Below are 26,216 nucleotides of genomic sequence, written 5' to 3' on the forward strand. Positions count from 1 at the left end.
TTCTGGGGGGTACCTGCCTACCGTCACTGCTGGTGACAGCCTCCAGATGGTTTTCCAAAGTCACACTTGGCTAAGTCAAGCTTGCCTGACCTTTTCACACAGTTCTAGCAAACCAGCAGCCCTCCCCCAAGGGCATCTCCTCAACCGTTAGGAGACGAGGAGTTTTTCGCATTGTCCGGCCTAATTTCCATCAGGCCCACCCTGATTTCTTTCTGCCCTTGTGTGTAAGTTGCTGTTTCTTGCTCCTATTTGTGATGATCTGACCTTTTCTGGGGAGTAGCTGGCAACGTGGCCCTTTAAGCAGCCTGCCTAGGCTTTTTCCCACACGGTCCTTTGCAGGGTCCCCAGCTGTTCTGTAATTCTCAGGCTGCACAGTGTGGCTGCAGAAGACACTGCCACCCAGAACGAAACACACACCGACAGTGGCTGCTTTTGTCTGACCGTGAAAGCCCATCGTCCACAGCTTTAAGGAGACCTCTCTGACGGTGTGCGATGGTCTCTACTCCTGACCCTCTATTTCAAGTCGAATTGTGTGCAAAGGTTCAGTCTCCAAAATAAACCAGACTTCAGTCCTGCCTTTGGCATTAACCAACTCATTAAATATAAAATAAACACAAGTAAATGGTTTTTAAATCTCACTGACAGAAAGCTTGGCAACGACTCTGAGATTCTAGAGGTCACTGGAACCTCTGTCTTAAAACTGGAATCTTCCTCACACTCTGAGGAGCAGGAGACTCTGCACAAATGAGGAGGGGGTTAGGGTACCCCTTCAATTGGAAGGCTGCCCTGCAATGCAAAGGACAGAGTCTGCATGAGTGTGGCCTTTGACACACACTGAGTCCCTTGGGAAGTGGCTGTTACTATTGAAAAGGGGTTAGAAGTTCCGGTCTAAGGCATTCACCTTGCCCTGAATACTATCTAGGGCCAGCCACCAAACCAACCTTGAGTTTCTCATCACTGTCTAAGTATTGGCTGCTCTCAACAGAACTGATAATCACATGGTTCCCTAAATCCTGTGTGCATTCTGCCATGGATTTCCAAGGTCCAATTAGTAATGCTACTTGCTGAATTCTTTCTGGGTTGGCCAGAAAGTTTGTTTGGGTTTTTCCATTGTATTGGCCAATCCAATATTTTTACTTTAATTTATCTGTAGTTTCAGCATAAAGTGAATTTATTGGGGAAGGTGATGGGCCAAGGATGACTGATTAATTATTTTAATTCCACTTCACTTCAAGCGTGGGGAAAACAAATTCCAATAATTCACCAACCAGAAAACATATATACGTGCACCTGTTACCTTATAACTTAACCTCAGAACTAGGCTAGGTTCCAACCATTACTAACCACTTGTATAAAACCAAAGTGAAACATACACGGCTTTAGGTTAAAAAGTATGTTTACATGACATCCCTTCAAAGACGAGAGTATGCCTGAAGATGTTGTGTGTGTGTGTACGTGTGTGAGGTGACAGAATGATTGGTTTTGCCCATTCACATCTGTCAGCTTCAAAGTCTGACTTCTTGCCAAGAAGTGAGTACAACCTGAAACTAGTCAAAGCAGCTTCCATTTATTTACAGTTTAGAAACACATTTTTCATGACTTAGCTTCCTAATACAAAGAGCAAAATGGCAATGAAAGATAAACATCATCAGATACTAGAGTTATATAATTTGATGAGGAGAAAAATTAGATACTGGTTGTTAAGTGAATTGACATATGTTTTGCTTTTCTCCTTTGAAAGATTTTATTCAAAACCTGAAATAAAGTGGTTTATTTCAAATCACACAATCACATTTCTTCTCATCCATGGGTCTCAGGGCTTTTTCATCCTGGTTTTGAGGAGGAGCAACCAGTCTTGAGTTGATGGGACCAGCAAGATCCAGAAGGACCCCGTGACAGCACAGCCACGCTTTTAGGGCCAAGTTCCCACAGCAGAGAAGCAGAGAATACCTAGAGGTTATCTCAGTTTCTTTCAAAAAAAATTTTCTAGGCTAGAAGACTAAAACCTATCGGTCCGTTTCCCTCTTTTCAACAGCATGGCTGAGCTGTGACAATGCCACTAGGTGGCATCATGTCCCCTCCTGTCCATTTCTTTGGGCATCGTTTCCCAGGGTGACATCAACAGCATCTCAGACAAGAGGAGGCAAGGGTGCCTCGCCTACTTAGTGTGACTGTTCCCTCTTGTATACTGGGAAAAGTTTGGTCTCACCAATGGGATATAGTTGATATTCTGTTCCATGGCAAGGAAGATTTTGTCTTCCATTCCTCCTACTCCATATCAGAGTCTGACAGCAATGCTGCTCTCTTGAGTTGATTTTCTTCCCTGACATCTCTGCTGTCTTGCCACCCAGAGGCACAGTGTGCCCTGAAGGATCCATCAAATGCCATGGACACTAAGGTAATAGCGCCAGATCCAAAACGATCTAGGGGAAACCAACGTCTGAGTGTTTACTGAAGGCCAGGCTCTTTATACCCTTTTAAAAGCCTGTCTAGGACTTGAGGGGGAAAAGTGAAGTGACAGTCCAGCCTTATTTGGAGTGCTATTTAATTTCCATTGCATGCTGAGGAATGGGGTAAGAAAATATTCCAGAACATTTCTCTCGATCCCCCACCCTTTCTCTTCTCTCCTTTTCCCTAAGGCATAGCAGTAAGATGATGGAGGTTATGAGTAGGTGAATGGAGAAGAAGGAGAAAACATTATTCCACAATCATAGTTAAACAAGTGATTTTTAGAATCCTGCCTTATCATTTAGATGACTTACTGAAGTCCTATTAAGTTATCAAACCTTTCTTTGCTTTGTAGGCTGGGACGCTGGAAGCACTGGGACACAAGGAAGAAGTCCAGAGAAAGATGAAAAACTTGGAGATCACAGTTCTAAAGAAAATGCCGAAGAGTCAAATGCCCCATTTCAAAATACTGTGTTTCAAGTGTTGTCAGTTTTGAGGACATTTTTTTAAACGCATCTGCTATTCCAGGACATATGATTCCTATTCCTGGCCGAGCAGGTACACAGGGTCTCCCACGTGGATGGTCCCTGGGTTTTCCAGGACAAAATATTGTCCAAAGAGGGGTGATTTTCCGTATAACTTTCGTTCAGAAGGGTCACACAGGCGGTAACTGCAACAGGAAAAAGACCATAATGAGTCACAGCCAATCAGAAGGAAGAGCTCAAACGGTACGTGATCTGTTCTCAGCGGACGGATCCACACACAGGGCCGCCATGTTGCCCCGCTCCAGCAAGCGCGTTCCCTTCAAGAAGTCAGAACAGCGCCTCCTGGGGTTGTGCCCAGTGCACAGACTACCAAAGTGTTACCAATGGCCACATTCCCACCTCTTTTCTCTTTGGAATGTCCCCTTTTTCGGCATTAAGGAATTAGGGACTCAGTATGCTTCAGTTCAGTTCAGTCGCTCAGTCGTGTCCGACTCTTTGCGACCCCATGAATCGCAGCACGGGCCAGGCCTCCCTGTCCATCACCAACTCCCGGAGTTCACTCAGACTCACGTCCATCGAGTCAGTGATGCCATCCAGCCATCTCATCCTCTGTCTTCCCTTCTCCTCCTGCCCCCAATCCCTCCCAGCATCAGAGTCTTTTCCAATGAGTCAACTGTTGACTCATTGGAGGTGGCCAAAGTACTGGAGTTTCAGCTTTAGCATCATTCCTTCCAAAGAAATCCCAGGGCTGATCTCCTTCAGAATGGACTGGTTGGATAGACATTACTTTATCACTTCCCTCGGCATCTCTCCTCCTGACTCCACATCTGTGATCAAAACCACAGCCTGAGCAGTCCGTCAGGGTGAGAGGCCTGGAGTCATCCTTTGCACTGGTTCCCTCCCTTTCCAGTGTGTTCATAGCTGCCAGGTCCTGAGGTTTTTCCTGTACCAAGTCTTTTGAATTTTCTCACTTTTTTCTTCCACTGTCAATAATCTCACTTTATGCATCCTCAGATAACTCTAATAACTCTTTTCTACCCCCCTGGCTTGGTGGCTCCTCTCTGGGCTCCCCTCCCCCAGTTCCCCAAGCACTAGAATTCTACCTTTTCTTCAAGGCCCAACTCCAAAGCCACATGTCCTAGGAAAGAAACTCAGGATCCCCGGGCTAGGAGCGGTCTCCCCATCCTGGATTTCCTCTGCTGCCCCTTGAACACACATGTGCTGTGTCCTGCACTGTTAGAGCATGTCTGCCTGTTCTACAAGACAGAGAGTCTGTGGAGAGCAGGAAATGTGACTAACTCCCTTGTATCACTCACACCCAAGGCTGGGCCCTGTATGTCACCGGTGACCCACAATCATCTGTTGAACAAATTAAACGTGTTGGTATAAAACCCTCTGTTAGGAGCAATATTCCTATCTTTGGAGCTTCCCCAGTGGCTCAACGGCAAAGAATTTGCCTGCAAGGCAGGAGAATCAGGTTGGATCCCTGGGTTGGAAAGATCCCCTGGAGGAGGAAACGGCAACCCACTCCAGTATTCTTGCCTGGGAAATTCCATGGCCAGAGGAGCCTGGCAGGCTACAGCCCATGGGATCACAAAAGAGTCGAACACGAATGAACAACTAAATGGAAACAACAAATTCACATCTTTTTCTGGCAAAAAATGCAAGAATCACCAGGAAAAGTGTACATGGGATGTGCGTGAATAACATGGCAAGATTCTCCCCTCCCCCACCTCCACCAGGAGAAAGGTTTCCTTCTGTCTCTCATTTAATCTAACTCCAACTTTAATCATTTTTATAGCATTTTGATGGAAAGCACTTTTTCATTCTACTGTTTTCTGAGAAAAACAACCATTGCAACAACTCAGGTCTAATTTTGTTCTGCATACCAGAGGTGGCTAATGAGAAAATGGGGAGGGTGAAACCTCTAGCCTCTGCCCCTAGCTGCAGGCGCTATGTCTGTTCTGGTCATTGTTGTATGCCAGCAGCCTGGCACCTGGTACATTGAAGCCACTCGAAATGAGGTTGGTTGAGCCAACAAATAAATCAACAGGTGGATGGGAACCATGAGCCGCTGATCCAGCCGGTCCTGCCTGGCCAACAACATTCCCCTGCTCTGCAGTCAGGTCTGCACTGATGCTGGACCCTGGGGACCAGGCACGTCTCCTAGCCTGCCTCTCCAGTCTCAGCCTGCAATACCAGGGACATTTGGAGATGTGTCTGTCGGAGGGTGACTTCTTCAGGATGGAGGCAGATCGGGCACTTTATGACTCGGGATTTCTGCTTCTTGCAAGCTGGGTAGCCTGAAGCTCTGATTATCTCAGAGAGGGGATTGAGAGTCAGTTCTGTGCAAACACTGACAGTTTACAAAGAACATCACACAGATTATCTGTTAATCCCTACAATGTGCCTATGTGGGAATATGTATCGCCCCCACTTCACAGGGAGGTCTCAGAGGAGTAACAGACTTGCCCAGGATCTAAGTGGTCAGGCTCAGGCCAGAACTGAGGTCTGGCTCACTTCAGAGTCAGGACTTTTCCCACCAGGGATGTGACCCCTGGTCATCTTTGTACCTCCTGGGTACTACACACACACACATGAGAAGAGGTGAGGGGGTTAATATTTATTCTGCACAAACCTTCAGCCATGCATGGGTTTCCTTGCCCCTTGACATCACCACCCACACACACAGGTACTCCCCCTCCAGGTAATTTAGGAAGGGAGGACCCACAGGGGTTGCCACCCCTCCCAGCCCAGCCCCTTAACCTGCTCAGGGTTGGGCCAAGGAGTTGGTTTGTAGGCACGGCACCACCAAAAGCCCCCAGCTCTGTCCCACTGACGCTCCTGCTGACATTGTCGCCATTGATCTGTGGGGAGACTCGACAAACGAGATCAACAGCGACCCCTTGTGGGACTGAGGCGATATTGTCCACTGTCTGTGAATTCACATCCACACCAAGCTTTTTGTTCAAGAGACTGAAAACAAGGCATGATCTCATACATGGATCTTCCTTGATTTTTTTCTTCCAAATATACAAATTTTGCTTTTGCGGCTGATGATAGGATTGTGGTGCTGGTAACCCCATGGACTGTAGCCCACCAAGCTCCTCTATCCATGGGATTCTACAGGCAAGAATATGCGAGTGGGTTGCCATTTCCTTCTCCAGGGGATCTTCCCAACCCAGGGATGAAACCCAGGTCTCCTATTTTGCAGGCAGATTCTTTACCATCTGAGCCACCAGGGAAGCCCTGATGATGGGATTAATAAATTGCAAATCCATGTAAAATCACCTTTCTTGGGCTTCCCTGGTGGCTCAGTGGTTAAGAATCCACCTGCCAATGCAGGAGACACGGGTTGGATCCCTGGTCTGTGAAGATTCCACATGCCACAGAGCAATTAAGCCCATGCACCACAACTACTGAGCCTGTGCTCTAGAGCCCAGGAGCTGCAACTACTGAAGCCCGGTGCCCTAGAGCCTGTGCTCTGCAACAAGAGTAGCCACCACAGTGACAAGCCCAAGCACGGCAGCTAAAGAGTAGCCCCCACTCACCATAAGTAGAGAAAAGCCCTCATAGCAATGAAGACCCAGCACAGCCAAAAAATAAATAAAATCGCCTTTCTTAGTGAATTTTCTCTTCCAGTGAATATGAAACACACTACCACATTAATGGGAGACACACATTTTGTTTCACTTAAAACAAAGGTCTCCATCCTTAAGGGTGTGGTGTGAGTGGAAACTGTTACCTGTAAAGTGCTGCGGACTGGTGAGAGCTGCTTGCTTTACTCACTTATTGGTCAATGCCCAGACCAAGGTTTGCAAGCAGGGTCTCTGATCACCACTGGGTCCCCACCGAGGGCACAGGATACTTCTGGGGACACCCAACTTGCTATGTGTATGAGCAGGTCAGGAATAAAACAGCACTGTGAAGACACCACAGACAGGAGGGACTGAAGGCCAAGCAGGTTGGGCTACCTTGCATTTAATGCAGCCTCAGAAAACGGAAAGAAGTGTCTCCAGGATTTTCCTTCTCTCAGAATGTGCCAAGCTCATAAGCGGAAACTATCAATAACCACAGTCTACATGGTCATTATGTATTTTATCATCTATTTTAAAAAGTAGTGTTTATTGCTTTATTCTAACCAAGGGGGAGCATAAACCAGGAGAGATATACAGTCCATGCATGTGTGCTCACTCTCAGTTATGTCCAACTCTTTGCCACCCCGTGGACTGTAACCCTCCAGGCTCCTCTGTCCATGGGATTCTCCAGGCAAGAATACTGGAGTGGGTAGCTATTCCCTTCTCCAGGGGATCTTCCTGACCCAGGGATTGAACCCTGGTCTCCTGTGTGTCCTGCACTGGCAGGTGGATTCTTTACCACCAAGCCACTTACTCTTATTAGGTCCGTTTTTACAAATAAACTGAAACATCAAGCACATAACTGACTTGCCAAAGTCACACAATTACGGGGGCAGGGGAGGACAGAGCCTGGTGGGTGGGGGGAGCTGTCTCCTTCCATAGTATCACTCGCACCAAATCCTTCTGTCTTTACTTCAGCACAGCACAGCCTGACACAGGCAGAGAGCAGCAAATGTCATTGTCCAAGTCCTCCTGCATCTAACAAAACATATGTTTCGACAGAACGAACGAGGTGATTCTTCGTATTGAAAGGAACAATGACAGACCCACACTGCTCCTGTGGGATCAGCATGGGAGTCACTCTCCCTCCAGCAAGAAAATAATAATTCCTTCTTCAAATTTTCCTGCCAGCAGACCAGCCTCCGCTGTGCGTATTTCACAGACAAAAGTTCCTCTGGGCCTGCGATCAGCAGCCATTCAACACTGGTCTCCCAGCTGAGAACCTGCCTTCCTGGAGCACTGCCCTGGGACACAGGGGACCCGGGAAGAGGGAAAGCAGAGCTCCCAGGTATCCTGCCCAGGAGGAAAGCCAGGGAGCAGAGAGGAGGCCCCCGAAACCACTTTGCTTCACTTCTTTGATTTATGTCAGGCGGCCCAGGCCTTTCTCTTCCCAATTTATGGCCATCTGTCCTGGGAGGGACATAAATTACGGCATCTATGGCAATTTAAATCTCAGTAAGATACAGGAGAAGACACCTAGGCTGGCTGTCCCGTCTCCTGGGGTATTAAGAGCAATTAGGGTGGACTGGTTGGGCTGCTGAGGGGCTGCAGGAGATCCAGAAGGCTGGGCTACTCCCAGGGGTCAATTTTCCTCCTTCTATAAACACAAGATCCCAGTGGAAGGAGGGGCACCAAAGATTCAGAGGACTGGCCCCAAAGACACTTTCTGAATCCAGAAGGAAAGGTACCAGGCACCAAGCACTGTTGGGAGGAGAGAACAAGATGATGTATACAAATGGATAACAGCCAATTTTCCAAATCATTTGGCTGGCTTGCACACAGAACCCATGGAGGTCTGTCCTGCTCCACTGACTTCATAGGGAGGAACAGCCAGGGCCTGAGCTAGAGAAGAGCCTGCTGATCAGCTGGCAGAACCAGGACTCTAACCCCATGATGGGGGGCTTTCCCCACCTGCCCTGCCCTCCTCCTCCACAGAGCTGCTCAGTGATCACAGAAAAGTGGGAAGATGGAAGATTTTCCAGTTTGTGCTAATAGTGAGTGAACCAGCACATTTGGAGGAATCACTAGTCCTTCGCTGCAGCTTCTCTGACTCGCTCCCCTCCGGAGTGTCCGGTCATGTCTAATAAAGTCTCCTCTAACATTTCATTACTATCATCCTCAAACAGATGGGCTTCCCTGGTGTCTTGGACGGAAAGAATCTGTCTGCAATGCAGGAAAGGGAGTCTGTTTCATTCCATCTTTCACCAAGCTTGTTAGTCCAAGCTCTTTGGACCACCAGCCTCCTTTGATCAGCACCCATCCCTCTCTTGGGCTTCCCTGGTGACTCAGATGGTAAAGAATCAGCCTGCATTGCAAGGGACCTGGGTTCGACTCCTGAGTCAGGAAGATCCCCTGGAGGAGGGAATGGCCACCCACTCTAGTATTCTGGCCTGGAGAATTCCATGGACAGAGGAGCCTGGTGAGCTACAGTCCATGGAGACACAAAGAGTCAGACACGACTAAGCAACTACACTTTGATCATCAAACAGGCAGATGAGTTCAAAGAATTTTACAGAGAACATCCAATTGTCAGTCATTTGACCCAAAACATAACATTTTACTGTATTTCCTTTATCATATGTATTTATCCATCCATCAATCCATCGTCATTTTTTTTCCAGTTCCAAGTAAGTCACAGATGTCAGCAAATTTCACCTTGAAACAGTTCAGCTGGAATATCATTTCCTAGGGTTAAAATTTCTTAACTATTTTTGAGGGATGATAAAATTTACATGGAGTGAAATGTATAAATCTTAGGTGTTCTATTAACATTTTGTTGTTATTCAGTTGCTAAGTCGTGTCCAACTCTTTTTTTTTCCTTCTTTTTTCTTTTTTTTTATTGAAGCATAGTTGATGTACAATATTATATGTTCCAGGTGTAGTGATTTATGATTTTTAAAGATAATACTCCATTTATAGTTATTATAAAATATTGGCTATGCTCCCTGTGTTGTACAATATATCCTTGTAGCTTATTTTTTTAACTTTTTATTTTGTATTGAAATATAGCCAATTAATGGGACTTCTCTGGTGGCTCAGATGGTAAAGAATCTGCTTGCTAAGCAGGAAACACAGGAGATTCAGGTTCGATCCCTGGGTTGGGAAGATCCCCTGGAGAAGGGAAGGCAATACACTCCAGTATTCTTGACTAAAGAGCTCCATGGACAGAGGAGCCTGGCAGGCTACAGTCTATAGGGTTGCAAAGAGTCAGACATGACTGAGTGAGTAAGCCACACAGACACACACACACACACACACACACACACAGTCGATTAACAATGTTGTGATAGTTTCAGGTGTACAGCAGAGCGACTCAGCCATACATATACATGTATGATTTCTCCCCCAAACTCCCCTCCCATCCAGGTGTAGCCTCCTCTTTGAATGTTTCTGCAAATTTGCACTCAATGGTGGGGATCCAAGAAAAAGCAGCCATTTGCCCTTCACCTCAGTAATCTGGAATCTCCCCTCCCAACCTCCCTCCAACCCACCTCGTTTGACTCTGCTCCTGACCTCCCTCTCTGCCATGTGGCCTGGCCCTGGAATGACTGTCCACCTCGCTGTAGCCTGGTCTTGATGCAGGACGCTGGTCTCCATGAACCGCAGGTGCTGGCTTCATGCCTGGGGGCAACATGCTGTCTGGGACAGAGTCCCCACCCCCAGGCTTCAGCCTGCCAGGGAGGGGCCGATAGTAGTTTCTGGGTCAGCAGAATCAGCAGAGAGGGATGTATGTGTACACAGTCAGCCGTGTCTGACTCTTTGCAACCCCATGGACTGAAGCCAACCAGGCTCCTCTGACCATAGGATTCTCCCGGCAAGAATACTGGAGTGGGTAGCCATTCCCTTCTCCAGGCGATCTTCCTGACTCAGGGGTTGAACCCAGGTCTCCTGCATTGCAGGCAGATTCTTTACCATCTGAGCCACTAGGGAAACCCAGGAGAGGGATGAGTGCTGATTAAAGGAGACTGGTGGTCCAGAGAGCTTAGACCAATGAGCTCGGTGAAAGATGGAACGAAACAGACTCCCATTCCAGGGGAACAAATTTGGTCACACAAGTCCCAGTATAACCTCCTCTTAATGTGCTCTTCATGATGCCTTTTATGTCAGATGGCCAAAGTTCACTTCATTCCTTCCTCAAGTCTTCTGGGGCTTTGACTAAAGCAGAAGTTACCAACCACCCCCCCCCCACTTCTTCCCTCTCCTCTTCTGCAAGTAATACCCAAGGATTCATGTCAGGGTCCAAGCTGAGGGCCTCGGAGGCTGAAGAAATGAGACCTGACACCTGACCTGTGATCCTGCATTCAAAATGGAAGACCAAGGAAGATGAGCATCACTTTGAGGGTTTCCACCATGTCCTGGCTCCAGATTTGGCAGAAAACAGCACAGAAGGGCATGGATCATGAATTGTTGTTTTAGCTAAAGTACTGCAGCTTGCTTATAGAAAGTTTAGAGCCTACATATCAGAATATATATTTCCCCATAATTCCATTACCAAAAGAGCACCTCCATTAATGTTTCATTTTACAGACTTCCAGCCTTTTAGCTACTCAGATTCATTTATATATTTTAAAAAGGAAAATCAAATTAAAAAGTCAATGCTATATATGCAGTTTTATAATCAGCTTTTTAAAATGAACATTATCGTAAATATTGGTCTATGCAATTTAAACTTATCTGTCACTGTCTTTCATTAAAAGAATTTTACTGTGAAACTTTTAAGATAAAGAAAAAAGTAGAAAAAAAATAATGCAATGAATCCCCACCTAATTATCACCCAGATTCTATTTATCAAGATTTGACATATTTTTCCATGTGTGCTTTTGCTAAAATAACAGCACACCCCAGGTATCACTTCACTTTACTCCTGCATGCTTCAACATGCTCCTCCAAAACAGTCGGGCCTTTCTTAAAGCACCGGAAAGCCCTTATCACACCTAATGAATTTGTGAGGTCACCTAATGGGAAGTCCATCGTAAAGTTGGTCAAAATACCTAAACCATATATTGTTGCTTTTTAACTGGTGTGCTCGGATCACAAATTCTAAATGAAAAGTAAAATTAGTTGTGCAAGTAGGCATTCTGAGACCAAAGCACCCGGAATATTTCCTAAATTACCCAGTCACTAGTACCCTCTTCTGCTTCAAGAATACTCCCGCGTGGTGTTCTCCCTGCTTCTTCGAAGAGATATTAAATTGCATAGTCTTACCTCTTCAGGGTCTCCAGTGGCTCCTTCCTGCTCATGACGCCGGTGTCCGGGTCCACTGTGGTTAAAATGCACCTGCACACACACACACAGGGCATCATACACTGGAAAAAGCAGACACTCCCCCCCTTCTCCCCGCTTCTCGAGCAGCAGCGCGTTTGTCTCACCTGGAGCAAGCCATCACCCTTTTCAGTTCCACATCACCAATAAGAAGCTCATTCCATGAGTCCTGGGGCCAAAGCATATAAATCAGGTGAGCACTTTGGAGCCCCAGCCCTGACTCACCCCTGTAGGGGGGACATCACGGGATTCGACAGCTAAGCAGCCATTTCCATCAGTGACGGCTGGCTTTACATCATGCCTTCCTGTTTCCGCCCTCTGCCTTTGATCTGTCAATTCTTTCCCCTGAAATGAAACCCTCCCCTTCCTCTCACTTGTAAAACCGGAATTGAAACTCATCTCTGAAGAATAAATACTGTATGGTATCACTCATATGTGGAATCTAGAAAAATGGGACAGACAAATTTATTTGCAGAGAGATGCTGATGTAGAGAACACATATGGATACCAAGGGGGACGAGAGGGTGAAAGGAATTGGGAAATGGAGATGGACACATATACACTATTGATACTATGTATAAGGTAGATAGCTAATGAGAACCCGCACAGGGAACTCTACTCAATGCTCCTACACTGGAAGGAAATCCAAAAACAGAGGGGATATAGGTACAAATATTACTTTGCCAACAAAGGTCCATCTAGTCAAGGCTATGGTTTTTCCAGTGGTCATGTATGGATGTGAGAGTTGGACTTTGAAGAAAGCTGAGTGATGAAGAATTGATGCTTTTGAACTGTGGTGTTGGAGAAGACTCTTGAGAGTCTCTTGGGCTGCAAGGAGATCCAACCAGTCCATCCTAAAGGAGCTCAGTTCTGAGTGTTCATTGAAAGGACTGATGATAAAGCTGAAACTCCAATGCTCTGGCCACCTGATGTGAAGAGCTGACTCATTTGAAAAGACTCTGATGATGGAAAAGATTGAAGGCGAGAGGAGAAGGGGATGACTGAGGATGAGATGGTTGGATGGCATCACCGACTCAATGAACATGAGTTTAGGTAAACTCCAGGAGTTGATGATAGACAGGGAGGCCTGGTGTGCTGCAGTCCATGGGATCGCAAAGAGTCGGACACAACTGAGCAACTGAACTCAACTGATAGCTGATTCAATTTGGTATACGGAAGAAATTTACACAACATTGTAAAGCAACTATACTCCAATAAAAATTTAAAAATAAAAATGAAATTCGTCTCTTTCAGGAAGCCTCCTTGACTAACCCTGCCTGACTGGAGGCTATAGGGAAGGCAAGGGTGGGGGCTGAGGCAGGCAGCAGGTGAAATAGAGGAGGGATTATGGAGAGGGGGGATTACTCTAGGTTGTAGGAGAGCTTTTCCTGCTCGCCTAAAATGGATTAAGACATCTCCCCTGGCTAGACAGGAACAAATCTAGAGGAGGCCAGTAACCTTACTTCCCTCTGCATCTCCAGAGGAGCATTTATTAATACAAAGCTCTCAGGCCCAGGAAGTTCCTCGGGCATTTGTCTACGGCCTGGGTCACTGGTGCCCACTTTAAGGACAAATCAGATAGATGGACTGTGCCCCTCAAATCCAGCAGGGGAGACAGCACATACACATAAGAAAAGTGAATGGTCAGTATTCCTTTTAAAAGGTCCAGAAAACCGGAGAGAAAGCATTACAAGACCGCACCCTTGTGCTGGTTGATCTGTGCAGGAAAGCCTGGTGCTGGTGGTTTAGAGAAGAGATTTTCAGGCTGCCCTGCTCTGGTCAGGGGAGGTTTTAAGGAAAAGGTGGAATCTGAATTGAGTCTTCCAGGGTGGAAACTTTGAGAGATACAAAAAAAAAGGGTGAGGGACTCGAGGCAATAATAAGAAGGACATCTGATTGTGGTCCTGACCATCTTACCCTCACAGGGAAGGGGCTGAAGACAAGAATCCAGAGTTAAAACAAACCCGCCCAGTCCTTTGTTGATCACAAGCCAGAAAGTTCCAGACCCAGAATTTTGACTCTGATAGTGTGCATTATTCTTCACATGTAAACTGCGGAGTTTCGTTTTTGCTTTTTTAATCATAAAATGAGTCTCTTGTATACCCATTCCAGTATTCTTGCCTGGAGAATACCATGGGCAGAGGAGCCTGCAGGCTACAGTCCATGGGGTTGCAAGACTTAGCAGGACTTAGCAACTAAACCGCTTGTATGTTTCACAACAGTCCAAAATGCTGGGCACCTCAGCTTAGAGTGCCCCAGCCTGTTCTGTGTACATTTCTCCACCAGGAGGCACTGTAGTCTTCCCCCAAAATATGCATCCTTCAGAATAATCTAATCAAGCATCAAAGACTCACACCTTAAAAAAAAAAAAAGTTAAGTCCAAGGAAAGGAGCAAGGAAGGCATAGTGTTACCTCTGCATAGACACCACAGCCTGAAATTACGATATTGGGCCTGAAGTTGGCTATTTTAACTTTCTTCTCTAGCCTGGAGTTGAGATCTGCCAATGACGCCTCAGAAAGGATCAAGAAAGGGCTGGCATCTGAGTATGGGATCTGAGGAGGAAAGAAGAATTGTTAGAGCATGACACACACAAAGGCATTTCTCAGAGGTCACAGGGGTCTGGTTCCTGGAACCTTCCACCCCTCCCTCACCCTACCTCCCCACGCAATCTTTCTAAGTATTTCTCTATTCCTTTTTATAGCAAAGTCACAGCAATTCAGAAGCTTTAAATAGCCTTGCAGATAACAGGAACTGCATGATGGAGTGAAGAAAACGGGGTCTCAGAATCTTAGAGCTTCCCCTTTTCTCATCCTCTGAACTCTCATATGTTGATTTTAATAAGGTGGTTGGGTTTGATGACCTCATTAGGTATGATAAAAAAAATATTCACTGGTTCTATGGATATGTATTTTTCATGCAACCTGCAAATCAGCATTCAACATGGCTGTGGCAACGGTGCCACGAAGCCTTGTATGTTTCACTCTTAGGATGAATTCTTAAAGCCTTATTCCTTTAAGGGCCAGTCTGGTCATTTAAAATCTGTGGATCTCCATAGCCACACTCATTTGCCCAACTGAGATCTGACACAACATGGCAATCCCAGTGTAAAAAGGCTGGATTCCTCATGAAATTACAGAGGGATTGGGAAAGATGCTGACCTAGAAGAGTTTTGAAGCCATGTTGGCACCAGAAGCTTCTGTAAATAGGAATTTTTGCTCTCAGGCAAAAATGCAAGAGTCCTCCAAATCAAGAAACACAGATGATGCTCCCAAGGGAAGGGCTTTATTTTTTACCAATAGCTTATGGCAAAAGTAACAGCTTTTGTCATGAGAGATCACAAAAGATAAAAGATGAGAACTGAGCTCAGCAGATATGTGCCATGCTCTCCACTTCCAAGGAAGCCTGCCTTCCTGACCTGGTCCGTGGGTGAGAATGCGTCTTCTACTTGGTGAGAATTTCTCGGTTGCATGTGGGGTTCAAAGTGCACCAGCCTGTAGGGCTGTGTCTTCAGGAAGTTAGTTATCCACTGGGCCGCAGCCTCACCACAGTCTCTGCCCTCGATCTCCAAGCCGTGCACTCTGCAAGGGACAGGGACAAAGAACAGGCATGACTTTGACAACCTGGATACCCTGCCAATGCTGCACAGATCCAAAAGGTTGCACCTCGCTGTGACGTCGCTGTAATTCCTTCATTACCAGAAGACATCATTTTAGCCTGGCCCTTACTCTGAGCCACATGGAAACCCAAATAAAGACAGAAGTTCAATCCCTCTTTTCTGCATTTTTTTTTATAGTTGATTTACAATATTGGGTTAATTTCAGGTGCACAATATATTGGCTCAGCTTTTTTTCAGATTATACTCCATTATAGGTTATGGTAAGATGTTGGATGTAATTCCCTGTGCTATAGAGTAAATCCTCATTGCTTATCTATTTTATAAACCTGAGATGCAGATGCAGTCTTATGATTCCTTGCCTGGAAGGAATGCAGGCAGAATAAAATGAGATCATGTGTTTGAAAAGAGAAGGAGTTCTCCAGAAGAAATCTAATGTATTAGTATAAAATAAAATTGCTGCAAAAATATGGTTCACTCAGTTGGACAGAAATCTTTATTAAAAGGCTGGTATAATGATAATAGGGGCTTCCTAGGTGGCTCAGTGGTAAAGAATCCACCTGCCAATGCAGGAGATGCAGAAGACCTGGGTTGGATCCCTGGGTTGGGAAGATCCCCTGGAGAAAAGAATGACAACCCATTCCAGTATTCTTGCCTGGAGAATCCCATGGACAGAGGAGCCCGGCGACGTACAGACCACGGGATCGCAGAATCAGACACAACTGAGCAACTAACCCTTCCTTCCATATTTCAGGTTTTTTAAAAGTTGAATAAATTTAAAGAAAAACATCAAGTAAGTAAGTAAGTGGTTTATAATTTAACGTAAATCATGATCATGTTTCGAAAATGCTGAAGTTTGGGAAAGAGGACAGAGTCAAGGGACCTATGTCTTCTATATGAAATGTCTACTTAGTTCCTCTGCCCATTTTTTAATTGGACTGTTTGCGTTTTTATCCTGTTGAGTTATTAACCCCTTACCAGATACATGTTTTGCAAATATTTCTTCTCATTTTGCTGAGAGTTTTCTTTTGTTGTGCAGAAGTTTTTTAGTTTGATGGAGTCCCATTTATTTATTTTTGCTTTTCTTGTTTGTGCTTCTCATGTCATATCTAAAAAATCTCTGCCAACCAGAGAAGCCCTTTCATCACATTGATTGATAGAAAATCTCTCCCAGATTTGGAAATTTCTTAGCTTTAAATAATCTTTCTCCCACCTTCTATTTCTCCTCTCCTGCTGCTGCTGCTGCTACTAAGTCACTTCAGTCGTGTCCGACTCTGTGCGACCCCATAGACGGAAGCCCACCAGGCTCCCCCGTCCCTGGGATTCTCCAGGCAAGAACACTGGAGTGGGTTGCCATTTCCTTCTCCAATGCATGAAAGTGAAAAGTGAAAGTGAAGTCGCTCAGTCGTGTCCAACTCTTAGGGACCCCATGGACTGCAGCCCACCAGGCTCCTCCATCCATGGGATTTTCCAGGCAAGAGTACTGGAGTGGGGTGCCATTGCCTCCTCCTCTCTTCTCCTATGGGAACTCCAATAATTCACAAATTGTTTCTTTTAATGATATCCCCATAGACCGCGTAGGTTTTATTCACTCTTTTTGTTGTTCTCTTCTGACCAGATAATTTCAAAGATCCTGTGTTTATTCTCACAGATTCTTTCCTTCGCTTGATCCATTCAACTGTTGATGCACTCCACTGCATTTTTAATTTCATTCATTTTATTCTTCCCCTCCAGAATTTGTTTGGTTCTTTTTTTTGTTTATGATTTCTACCTCTTTAACTTCTCATTTTGTCCACTTATCGTTTCCATGATTTAATCAAATTGTCTTTCTATGTTTTCCTATATATCATTGAGAGTCTTTAAAACAGATATTTTCAGTTAATTGGGCACATCACAGATATCCATGTCTTTGAAATAGATTAGTGAAAAATTATTACGATTCTTTGGCGATATAATGTTTTAATGATTTTTTTGCATTCCTTAGAGTTTTGTGTTGCTGGCTTTGCATCTGAAGTAGCAGTCACCTCCTCCAGTCTTTACCAACTGTTTTCCAGAGAGAAACACCTTGCCTCAGTCCTGGTGGGTATTCTGAGACTTTCTCAGGCCTTCTCCGGATACACCTACTCCATGCTTCTTGCTCTCTTATATGGCAGGATTCTTAAGCTTGTATGCTTTCTCTCAGTCCTGAAACCCATGAGACCAAATGCTGTCAGATTCCCTTTCTCCCTTCAAAAGTGGCACTAACGCTTATGTTTGTGGGCTTTCCTGGGCCTGCAGATTTAAGCTACCTACCTGTACCTGCTCACTGTATGTACTGTCTGCCAAAGTGTGCTGGAAGTGCATACCGGGAGCCAGCCAGAGTTGGGGGTGATGTGGGTGAGGTATACTAAGAGCTGGGGGTACCTAGGGGGCCAATTGGGGGTGCCAATTGAAAAAATGCACAACATGAGGGCTGCGAGTTCAGTTTAATTTGGGGACTTACTGAGGACTATGGCCCAGGAGACAGCCTCCCAGATAGCTCTGAGGAAATGTTCCATAGAGGTGGGAGGAGGTCTGCTCCTTTGTGATTTTGGTGACAGAGCATTTGCACGATCAAGCACACATCTTAGTAGAAGGTTGCTGCAAGTCACAAGGGGCAGAGTTTATTGCCTTTTTTAGGTATGAGAAGATACGAGAATTTGGGCTCATAAAACTTCTGAAAACATCTATCTGAAGCTGTGAAAACAAGTGTAGTGACTATGATCATGAACTTTGGAAAGTTTTGGCCCTCCAAACGCATCACAAATCTTTAGGAAAGTGAGCTGAAGTTACAGCTCCTTCACAAGAGAATAGCCTGGGTTGCTAAAGGAAATCTAAGTTCAAAGCATTTTTGGCATCTTTCATCTATAGCATGTCTAAGCCTCCTTATTTTGCAATTTCCCAACATGCCCTTGTGTAGTCTTTGGGGGAATGGACCAAAAGCCTGTATGGGACCAGGAAAAGCTTCCATGTGATTCCAAGTGAACCAATAGTTAAATGAAAAATGGTTAACCACAAGAAATTATGGGTAAATATCTCACCCTAGCAGGCAAGCAGGAACCAGATGATGGAGAAACATGAAATACACAGTGCAATAGGCATATTAAAAAATCTACCTCAGACAATCAAAAATACAAATTAAATCATAAGAAATTACCGTTTTTTCTCACAAAAATGGCAAAAGATTTCTTAACATAATGGTCAAAAAGAAATGAGACACATATACTTATAAACTGCTGGTAAATATATACCTGGTATAACCACTCTGCAAAATGATTTAGCAGTATATACATATATATGTATGTATATACATACAAATGCATGTATATACTCTCTATGTCTACAGGAGGGCTTCTCTGGTGACCCAACGGTAAAGAGTCCACCTGACAATGCAGAAGACACAGATCTGGGAAGATCTTATATGCTGCAGAGCAGCTAAGTCCATGCACCACAGCGACTGAGCCAGCCCTCTAGAGCTTGGGAGCTGCAACTACCGTAGCCCGCATGCCCTTGAGCCCATGCTCTGCAACAGAAGCCACCGCAATGAAAAGCCCGCGCACCACAACTAGAGTAGTCCCTGCTCACCACAACTAGATAAAGTCCACGCAACGAAGACCTAGCACAGCCAAATAAATAAATCAAAGTCTACAGGAGTCATACTCTTGTTGTTGGTGAAACCACTGCTAAAAATTTTCCCCTAAGGACATAATAAAAGATATGAACAGACATTTATGCCAAGTTATTCATCACATTCTTCTTCATACCTAGAAAAAAACTGAAAACAATCCAAATGTTTAATCTTGGGGACTTGTCAAAAGGCATTCAAAGACATTCATGGGATGAAATATCACACCAACATGAAAATGGTATGTTTGAAGACTTTTTTTAACAATCTGAAAAATACTCAACATGTCCACTTAAGTATGTGAATCATATTCAAGACAGTCTTCTGTACTATTTCAATGGTTTTTAAAGTATTAGCGATTAAAGACAGAAAGAAGATACATCAAAATACGAATTATGGTTGTCTCAGAAGGGTTTTCTTTTTTTTGGTATTTTCCAATTTTAAACAATGAATATGTATAACTTTTATAATCAGAAAAACCACCAAAATGTTGTTGAGTCACTAAGTCATGTCTGATTGTTTGCAAACCCATGAATTGTAGCCGCCAGCCTCATTCTATCCATGGGATTTTCCAGGCAAGAATACGGGAGTGGGTTGCATTTCCTACTCCAGGGGATCTTCCTGACCCAGGGATTGAACTCGAGTCTCCCGTATTAGCAGGCAGATTCTTCACTGCTGAGCCACAGGGGAAGCCCCAAATTAAAATTAAACATTATATTTACAATTCTGATATTATGGAAATTATACTAATTTTGCATTTTATGAGTTTTGGGGGTTTTTAGAATTTTTTAGGTAACCTCATTTTCTTTCCAGTCAAGTAACTACATTTTTTTGATGTTTATTATTCTCTATAATAAGCTGTGGACTAATTTAGCATTCATGTTGCATTTTAATTCAAAATGCAGACATTATTACAACAGTATAATCAGATCACATTTTGGCTTTCCCATAATAAGATTTAAAAAAACCCAACTCTAGACATGATTTCTTAAGACAGAGCCACTTTTCCTGGAATAATTGCCCCCTTGTCCTTCTGATGTTAAGGAAAGAGCCTCTGTATAGAGCAGCCTCCTGGCTGAATATCTACTCTCACTATTACAGGGACCCCTACGCATCTGCAGGTCAGATCACTCTTCTGATCACAGACATTCTTTTCTATTCTGGAAGTTCCTTTCATTAGGACTAAATATCATGGGTCATATAGCCATTTGTGACTCCTTCCATAACTCAAATTTGGAAAGTTCCCAGTCTTTCCAAGCAACACAGAGATGATCCTAAGGTAATACATGGATCTAACCTCACCTCTTCTAGGATCCTCTCTCCACTCCTTCTGCCCCGATTTGCATCCTTTATCCTCTGGTGATGTTATGTCAATATGCCTTTGTTCCCATAGTTTACTGCTAAAGACATTTTTTTCTCTGTCCCACATTGACGCATATTTTTCTGAAGTTGCCCCCTTTCCCACCTTCTTTTAGATCATCAGCATGTTGAGAACTTGACCCTACATATGGTACATTTGCAATCAATAGTCAATTACTGATAACATTTCTCTGAATTCCCTCCACAGCCCACAATTTGCCAAAACTGTACGAAGAAATATTCACTCCAAGATTAAGATCTATCCTTTCCTTACCTGCACCTGTGCACCACATTTGTGGTGGGTGTCTTGACGGGCAGCTGCAGGTCTTTGGTGTAGGCTGCACTGAGGGTCAGCGTGTCACCCTCACAGGTCAGGGAAATCAGGACCAGGCGGGGTTCCTGTCGAGCTGTAACCATATTCCCCTCCTTGTTGATCACAAGCCAAAACCTGCCATTTTCAAAACACAAGATATTCACGGACCACCATGACAGACAGCCCATCTCTGGGGGGGCTTCAGGGGTGCACCATCATCTTTGATTTCCTCACTGTAAGCCTCGTGTGTCTGTGCATCTGTCTGTCCTAAACATCAGTTCATCAGTCCAGCAAGACCGAATCTGTCAGTTCATTTCATAGTGTTTAATAATCACTCATGCATCGAACAAAATATCTGCAGAACATTCTGAGCTCCTTGATGGCACAAAAATCAAAGAAGTTATATCTTCCTCTCAATTGCCTTAAGTAGATGATATCTCAGAAAAAGACGAGGAAGCATGGTGCCTGGCACCAGGAGGCATTCCTGCTGATGGAAACAAGACACTGCAGTATTGTCCACAGACTGTGGAGTCGAGCTGAACAGCAATCAATGCCACTTACACTTCGCCAAATCCACTCCCACCTTTCAAAAAAGTTAGCTGTGACTTCTGCAATTTATCAAAAGGGCTATTGTTAATGTGGACAATATTCTTTTCTGGCTCAGTACTCAGGGTCTAGAGGTACTTCCCAGAACAAACTGAAATAGAGAAAGAAGAGCAAAAGAAGAACTGTTTCCAGGAAAAAAAAAAATGATGCATTTGCATAGAGGGCGCTTCAGCTATCCAGGAAGCTAGACACACTAACATTTTGGTCATTTCTATTCATACTGAACGGAAAGACCCTGATGCTGGGAAAGACAGAAGGCCGGAGGAGAAGGGGACAACAGAGGATGAGATAGTTGGATGGCATCACCGACTTAATGGACATGAGTTTGAGTCAACTCCGGGAGTTGGTAATGGACAGGGAGGCCTGGCGTGCTGCAGTCCATGGGGTCACAAAGAGTTAGACATGACTGAGTGACTGAACTGAACTGAAGATTCACACTGAGTGGAATGATTATGACTGGAGTCAGCTTGTGTTTCTTTTTTTCTTTTTCATGTATCTTTTTTTTGGCCATTCATATTTTTTTATTTTTCATTTTCTTAATTTTTATAATGTTGTGCTGGTTTCTGCCATGTGAGTGAGTGAGTGAGTGAAGGCGCTCAGTCGTGCCCAACTCTTTGCGACCCCGTGGACTGTAGCCCACCAGGCTCCTCCGTCCATGGGATTCTCCAGGCAGGAATACTGGAGTGGGTTGCCATTTCCTTCTCCAGGGGATCTTCCTGACCCAAGGATCGAACCCAGGTCTCTCGCATTGCAGGAAGACTCTTTAACTTCTGAGCCACCAGGGGTTTCTGCCATACAACAGTGCAAATCAGCTGTAATTATACACACATCCCGTCCCTCCAGAGCCTCACTCCCTTCCTGCCATCCCATCCCTCCAGTTTATCACAGAGTGCCTGACTGGGTTCCCCATGCCACACAGCGACTTCTCACCAGCTATCCATCTTACACCTGATAGTATATATACACTGATGCTACTTCTCCATTTGTCCCACTCTCTCCCTCCCCTGAGATCCACAGACAGAAGTAAAAAATATGGCAGATACTCAAGATCACCACCTCCAGCAGGTGGCTGAGTTGCTCAGCCCTGCTAAAAAATAAACTTCGTGTAAGTCCTGTCCTAAAGGAACTTCCTCTTAGCAGTTCTTCATCCTGGACACAGATAGTTCTATCCTGTCCCAGATCCCTAGTACCAGCATTTGAATATTCTTTCTGCTAATCCTTCCTTGTAACAGTGATAGTCTTGTATTTCTAAAATACAAATCTAATCATGTCACCCTCATACAAAGTTCCCCATAGTTCCAGTTTTTAGAATAAATCTCACTCTTCTGCAAGACCTTTTACAATCCAGCTGCCCTTCCAGTCATTCTCACCGTCTGTGATCTCACATATGCCAGCCTTTCTTTTCCTTTTCAATTTTTTCACTGTGGTAAAATACACACAGCATAAAATATCCAGCATATTCTTAGGTATATACCCAGAAGAACTAAAAGCAAGGACTCAAATAGGTACTTGCGCACCAATGTTCACTGCAGCATTATTCACGATGCCAAAAGTAAACACAGTGTAAATCTCCAACAACAGAGAATGGACATGAAAAAAATAGGGTCTTAGACACGACTGAGCGACTTCACTTTCACTTTTCACTTTCATGCATTGGAGAAGGAAATGGCAACCCACTCCAGTGTTCTTGCCTGGAGAATCCCAGGGATGGGGGAGCCTGGTGGGCTGCCGTCTATGGGGTCGCACAGAGTCGGATATGACTGAAGCGACTTAGCAGCAGCAACAGCAGCAACCATATTTAAGCACAGAATTCAGTGGCATTAAATAATTTCACAATGTCGTGCAACCATCACCACTATCTATTTCCAGAACCTTTTCATCATCCCAAACAGATACTCTGTATCCATGAAGCAATAATTACCTATTTCATTCCCATCTGGCCCCTGCCCCTGGCTATCTCTAGTTCACTTTCCCTCTCTGTGAATTTGCCTATTCTAGATATTTCATATAACTGGAACGATATAGTGTTTGTCTTTTTGTATCTGGCTTATTTCACTTAACATGATGTTTTCAAGATCTATGCTGTAGCATGGATCAGAACATCATTCCTGGGTAAATAATAGAGTGTGTATAGACCACATTTTCAGTTCCAGCTAGGAAGTCCTTCCACCCGTTCCTTCCTCTGGCTTCCCTGGCACTTGTCATATTGAGTCAATTATCATCTAGGACTGCAAGCCTGTGTTTGCTTTTCTTTATCACATTTTCTGATGCGATGGTAACAAAAACAGCTCACCTTTCCACTACCTCATGAATTACCCTCTGGGCAGCCAGAAGAGGGAAATGTACAGCCTGCATCTGTCCTGCCTGTTCCCTGCAGAAACTGAGGGCTGGTCTGGGAGGGAGTCTGAAGGGCTGGTCTGGGAGGGAGTCTGAAGTGCAGCCTTACAGTGGGGCTGAAGCCAGACCCAGAGGAGGACAAAGCTGCTTGCTTGGGGCCCTGGCCATCTTCGCTGAACCCCAGGAATTCACACAGGTCATGACCACCCAGGTAGAATAAAACCACTGTTTACAAAGCACCAGCATGCTAAAGGAAACAGGAACCATGATTCCACTCAGGGTGGTGTGGCTCTGAATCTCAGGGGTTTTGTTGTTGTTGTTGTTGTTGTTGTTGACTCATAAAAGAGTGCATGAGAGAATTAGAGAAAATAACATAAGCAATAGCACTTTTTAAGCTGCAAGAAGCTCAAGCTTTAACTGCTGTTATTACGATTATGTGCTCCACCTTGGTGTGCTCCTTGAAGGCTGGGCTCCATGGCTCCTTGTGTCCCCAAGTTCTCAAGAGATAATTGCTAAAAATAGAGTGGCCAGGACTAAGCCTGTGAAGCTCGCGTTTCCCGCTAGACTACGTTGAAGTTTGCTCGCGCACCGGCAAACACCTGGGGACAGATGAGAAGATGCCGCACTTACTCTGGAGCGCAAGCCCTGAGAGAGCCGGTGGGAGGTGGAAATACAGCTATATCCCGAAGGCGGGTCGGGACCCTGGGTCTGCCGTTGGGAGGTGATGGCCGCCTTTTCTCTATTTCCTTGCCTGCCTCCGTCACCCACCTCGCCATATCCCATTTTGTAAGGGAAGGATCCTGCAGGCCTCCTCCGCTCCCGCTGGCGTTCCGAGCCCATCCCGCGCTGTTCCCGCGCCCAGCCCTACCTGTCCCGCAGGTGGCCGCTGCGCAGCCCCAGGGCCGTGCACTCGGCTGCGTCCACCGACACCCCCTTGCAGGACTTGATCGGGTAGATCCACAGCTCGCTCACCGTGCCCACCTGCTGCAGCCGCCCGCGCCGCCGGGACCGCGCGCGGCGCCAGGCGACGGCCCCCAGCGCCACAGCGGCCAGTCCCAGGGCGGCCACCCCCAGCCAGCGGGGCCCGGGCGGCGCGGGGAGGCCCGGGCGGGCCAGAGCCGAGGAGCCGGCGGCGCCCATGACCCAGCGATCGCTGGCGCGGCGGGGCCCACCAGGGACGTGCCAACTTGAGCCCGGCGGGAGCGCGCCCGCCGCCCGGGGCTGCTGGGGGAGGTGCGGTCCTTGGCCGAGAGTCCAAAGGAAGGACGACTTCTGAACCCCTTTCCGGCCGATCGGAATGTCGCGTCCTTCTCCCGAGGGGTGGCCCGGGGGATCTGAGGGTGGGAGGTGGGAGCACCTCCCACCGCCTCCTCCACTTCCGCCGCCTACGGCTGCAAAGCGAGGTACCCTCCCGCATGATCGCTACAAGGGACCATTTTATTTACGTATTTGTGGGTTGTTTATTTAACCTAAATTTTTTTTTAAAGTTCGCAGTACTCATCAGGCAGCCGGCAGATCCCTTTCTTGGTAATAGGGAGCAACTGGCACCCGGTGGCCTTCGCAGGGTGCCCGGCTGCCTTCAGCCACTCTCCTCATCTACGGCTGCTGGGGCCGGGGAGCTTTGGGCGGGTGGGAATCTGAGGGCGAGACACGCGACCAGGGTCTCGGGACCTGAAAGCCCAGGTATTCAGGGCCGCAGCCCGCAGCTCCGAACAGCAAAGCCGAGCGGAGACTGCCCTCTATAGGACTGCACACTTGGTTGGCTCCTCCAGGCACAAAGCCTCAGAGATGCAGCTGCATTTGCCAGGAACCCCGGCTACGACAGAGGATACTGGCACAAGGTCCCGAGGCTTCTTCAAGGCAGCAGGGGATGTCCTCGATAATCCTTTCGAATTGTGGTGCGGAAGACTCTTGAGAGTCCCTTGGACAACAAGAACAAACCAGTCAATCCCAAAGGAAATCACGGGTGAATATTCATTGGAAGGACTGATGCTGAAGCTGCAGCTCCAATACTTTGGCCACCTGATGCGGAAGAGCTGACTCACTGGAAGAGACCCTGATGCTGGGAAAGATTTAAGGCAGGAGAAGGGGCAGCAGAGGATGAGATGGTTGGATGGCATCACTCACTCAATGGACATGAATTTGAGCAAACTCAGGGAGATGGTGAAGGATGGGGAAGCCTGGCGTGCTGCAGTCCATGGGGTCACAAAGAGTGGGACACGACTTAGCAACTGAACAATAACAACAAATCCTTGTAAGGCACTGACGTCAGGCTCTTGTCACAAAATCAGGCCATGTTTGGGATTTTCCTGGTGGCTCAGTGCTAGTGCAGGGGACATGGGTTCCATCCCTGGTAGGGGAACTAAGATCCCACATGCAGCAGGGGCAACTAAACCGGGGCGCTGCAGCTAGAGAGAAGTCCACACGCTGCAGTAAAGAGCCTGTATGCTGAAACTAAGACCAAACGCAGCCAAAAATAAATAAATAGATAAGTAATTTTTAAAAGAAATA

The 26,216-nt window shown here is 45.8% G+C and overlaps 1 protein-coding gene across 3 annotated transcripts; it reads right to left on the bottom strand.

Annotated features, from left to right (window-relative positions):
• Window positions 1–1,546: 1,546 nt before the first annotated feature.
• LOC147356885 (mitochondrial amidoxime-reducing component 1) lies at window positions 1,547–24,868 on the bottom strand. 3 transcript variants are annotated; one of them, XM_086342715.1, is made up of 8 exons: window positions 24,574–24,868; window positions 24,151–24,304; window positions 20,724–20,897; window positions 15,250–15,412; window positions 14,246–14,386; window positions 11,941–12,002; window positions 11,777–11,848; window positions 1,547–3,118 (listed from the first exon to the last, which is right to left on the bottom strand). In XM_086342715.1, the coding sequence occupies exons 3-8, from the start codon at window positions 20,864–20,866 to the stop codon at window positions 2,989–2,991; spliced, it is 711 nt and encodes a 236-aa protein (XP_086198841.1). In that variant the 5' UTR covers window positions 20,867–20,897; window positions 24,151–24,304; window positions 24,574–24,868; the 3' UTR covers window positions 1,547–2,988. The 3 variants fall into 3 exon arrangements, with proteins under 3 accessions (XP_086198841.1, XP_086198838.1, XP_086198839.1); XM_086342712.1 differs by lacking the exon at window positions 24,151–24,304; XM_086342713.1 differs by lacking the exons at window positions 20,724–20,897; window positions 24,151–24,304.
• Window positions 24,869–26,216: the final 1,348 nt, after the last annotated feature.

The sequence above is a fragment of the Bos grunniens genome, chromosome 16, assembly GCF_055505025.1.
Source record: "Bos grunniens cultivar Pamir isolate PY7600 chromosome 16, Bosgru_T2T1.0, whole genome shotgun sequence".
Classification (NCBI taxonomy): Eukaryota; Metazoa; Chordata; class Mammalia; order Artiodactyla; family Bovidae; genus Bos; species Bos grunniens.

Bases quoted from the DNA above. Each gene is read 5' to 3' on its own strand.
- LOC147356885 (XM_086342712.1), bottom strand. From the start codon at position 24,845: ATGGGCGCCGCCGGCTCCTCGGCTCTGGCCCGCCCGGGCCTCCCCGCG. The intron at 14,387-15,249 runs GTCAGGAAGGCA...TTTCCTCCTCAG, and splicing joins CATTCTCACCCACGGACCAG to ATCCCATACTCAGATGCCAG. The intron at 12,003-14,245 runs GTAACACTATGC...CTTTGGCCCCAG, and splicing joins GCTGTGGTGTCTATGCAGAG to GACTCATGGAATGAGCTTCT.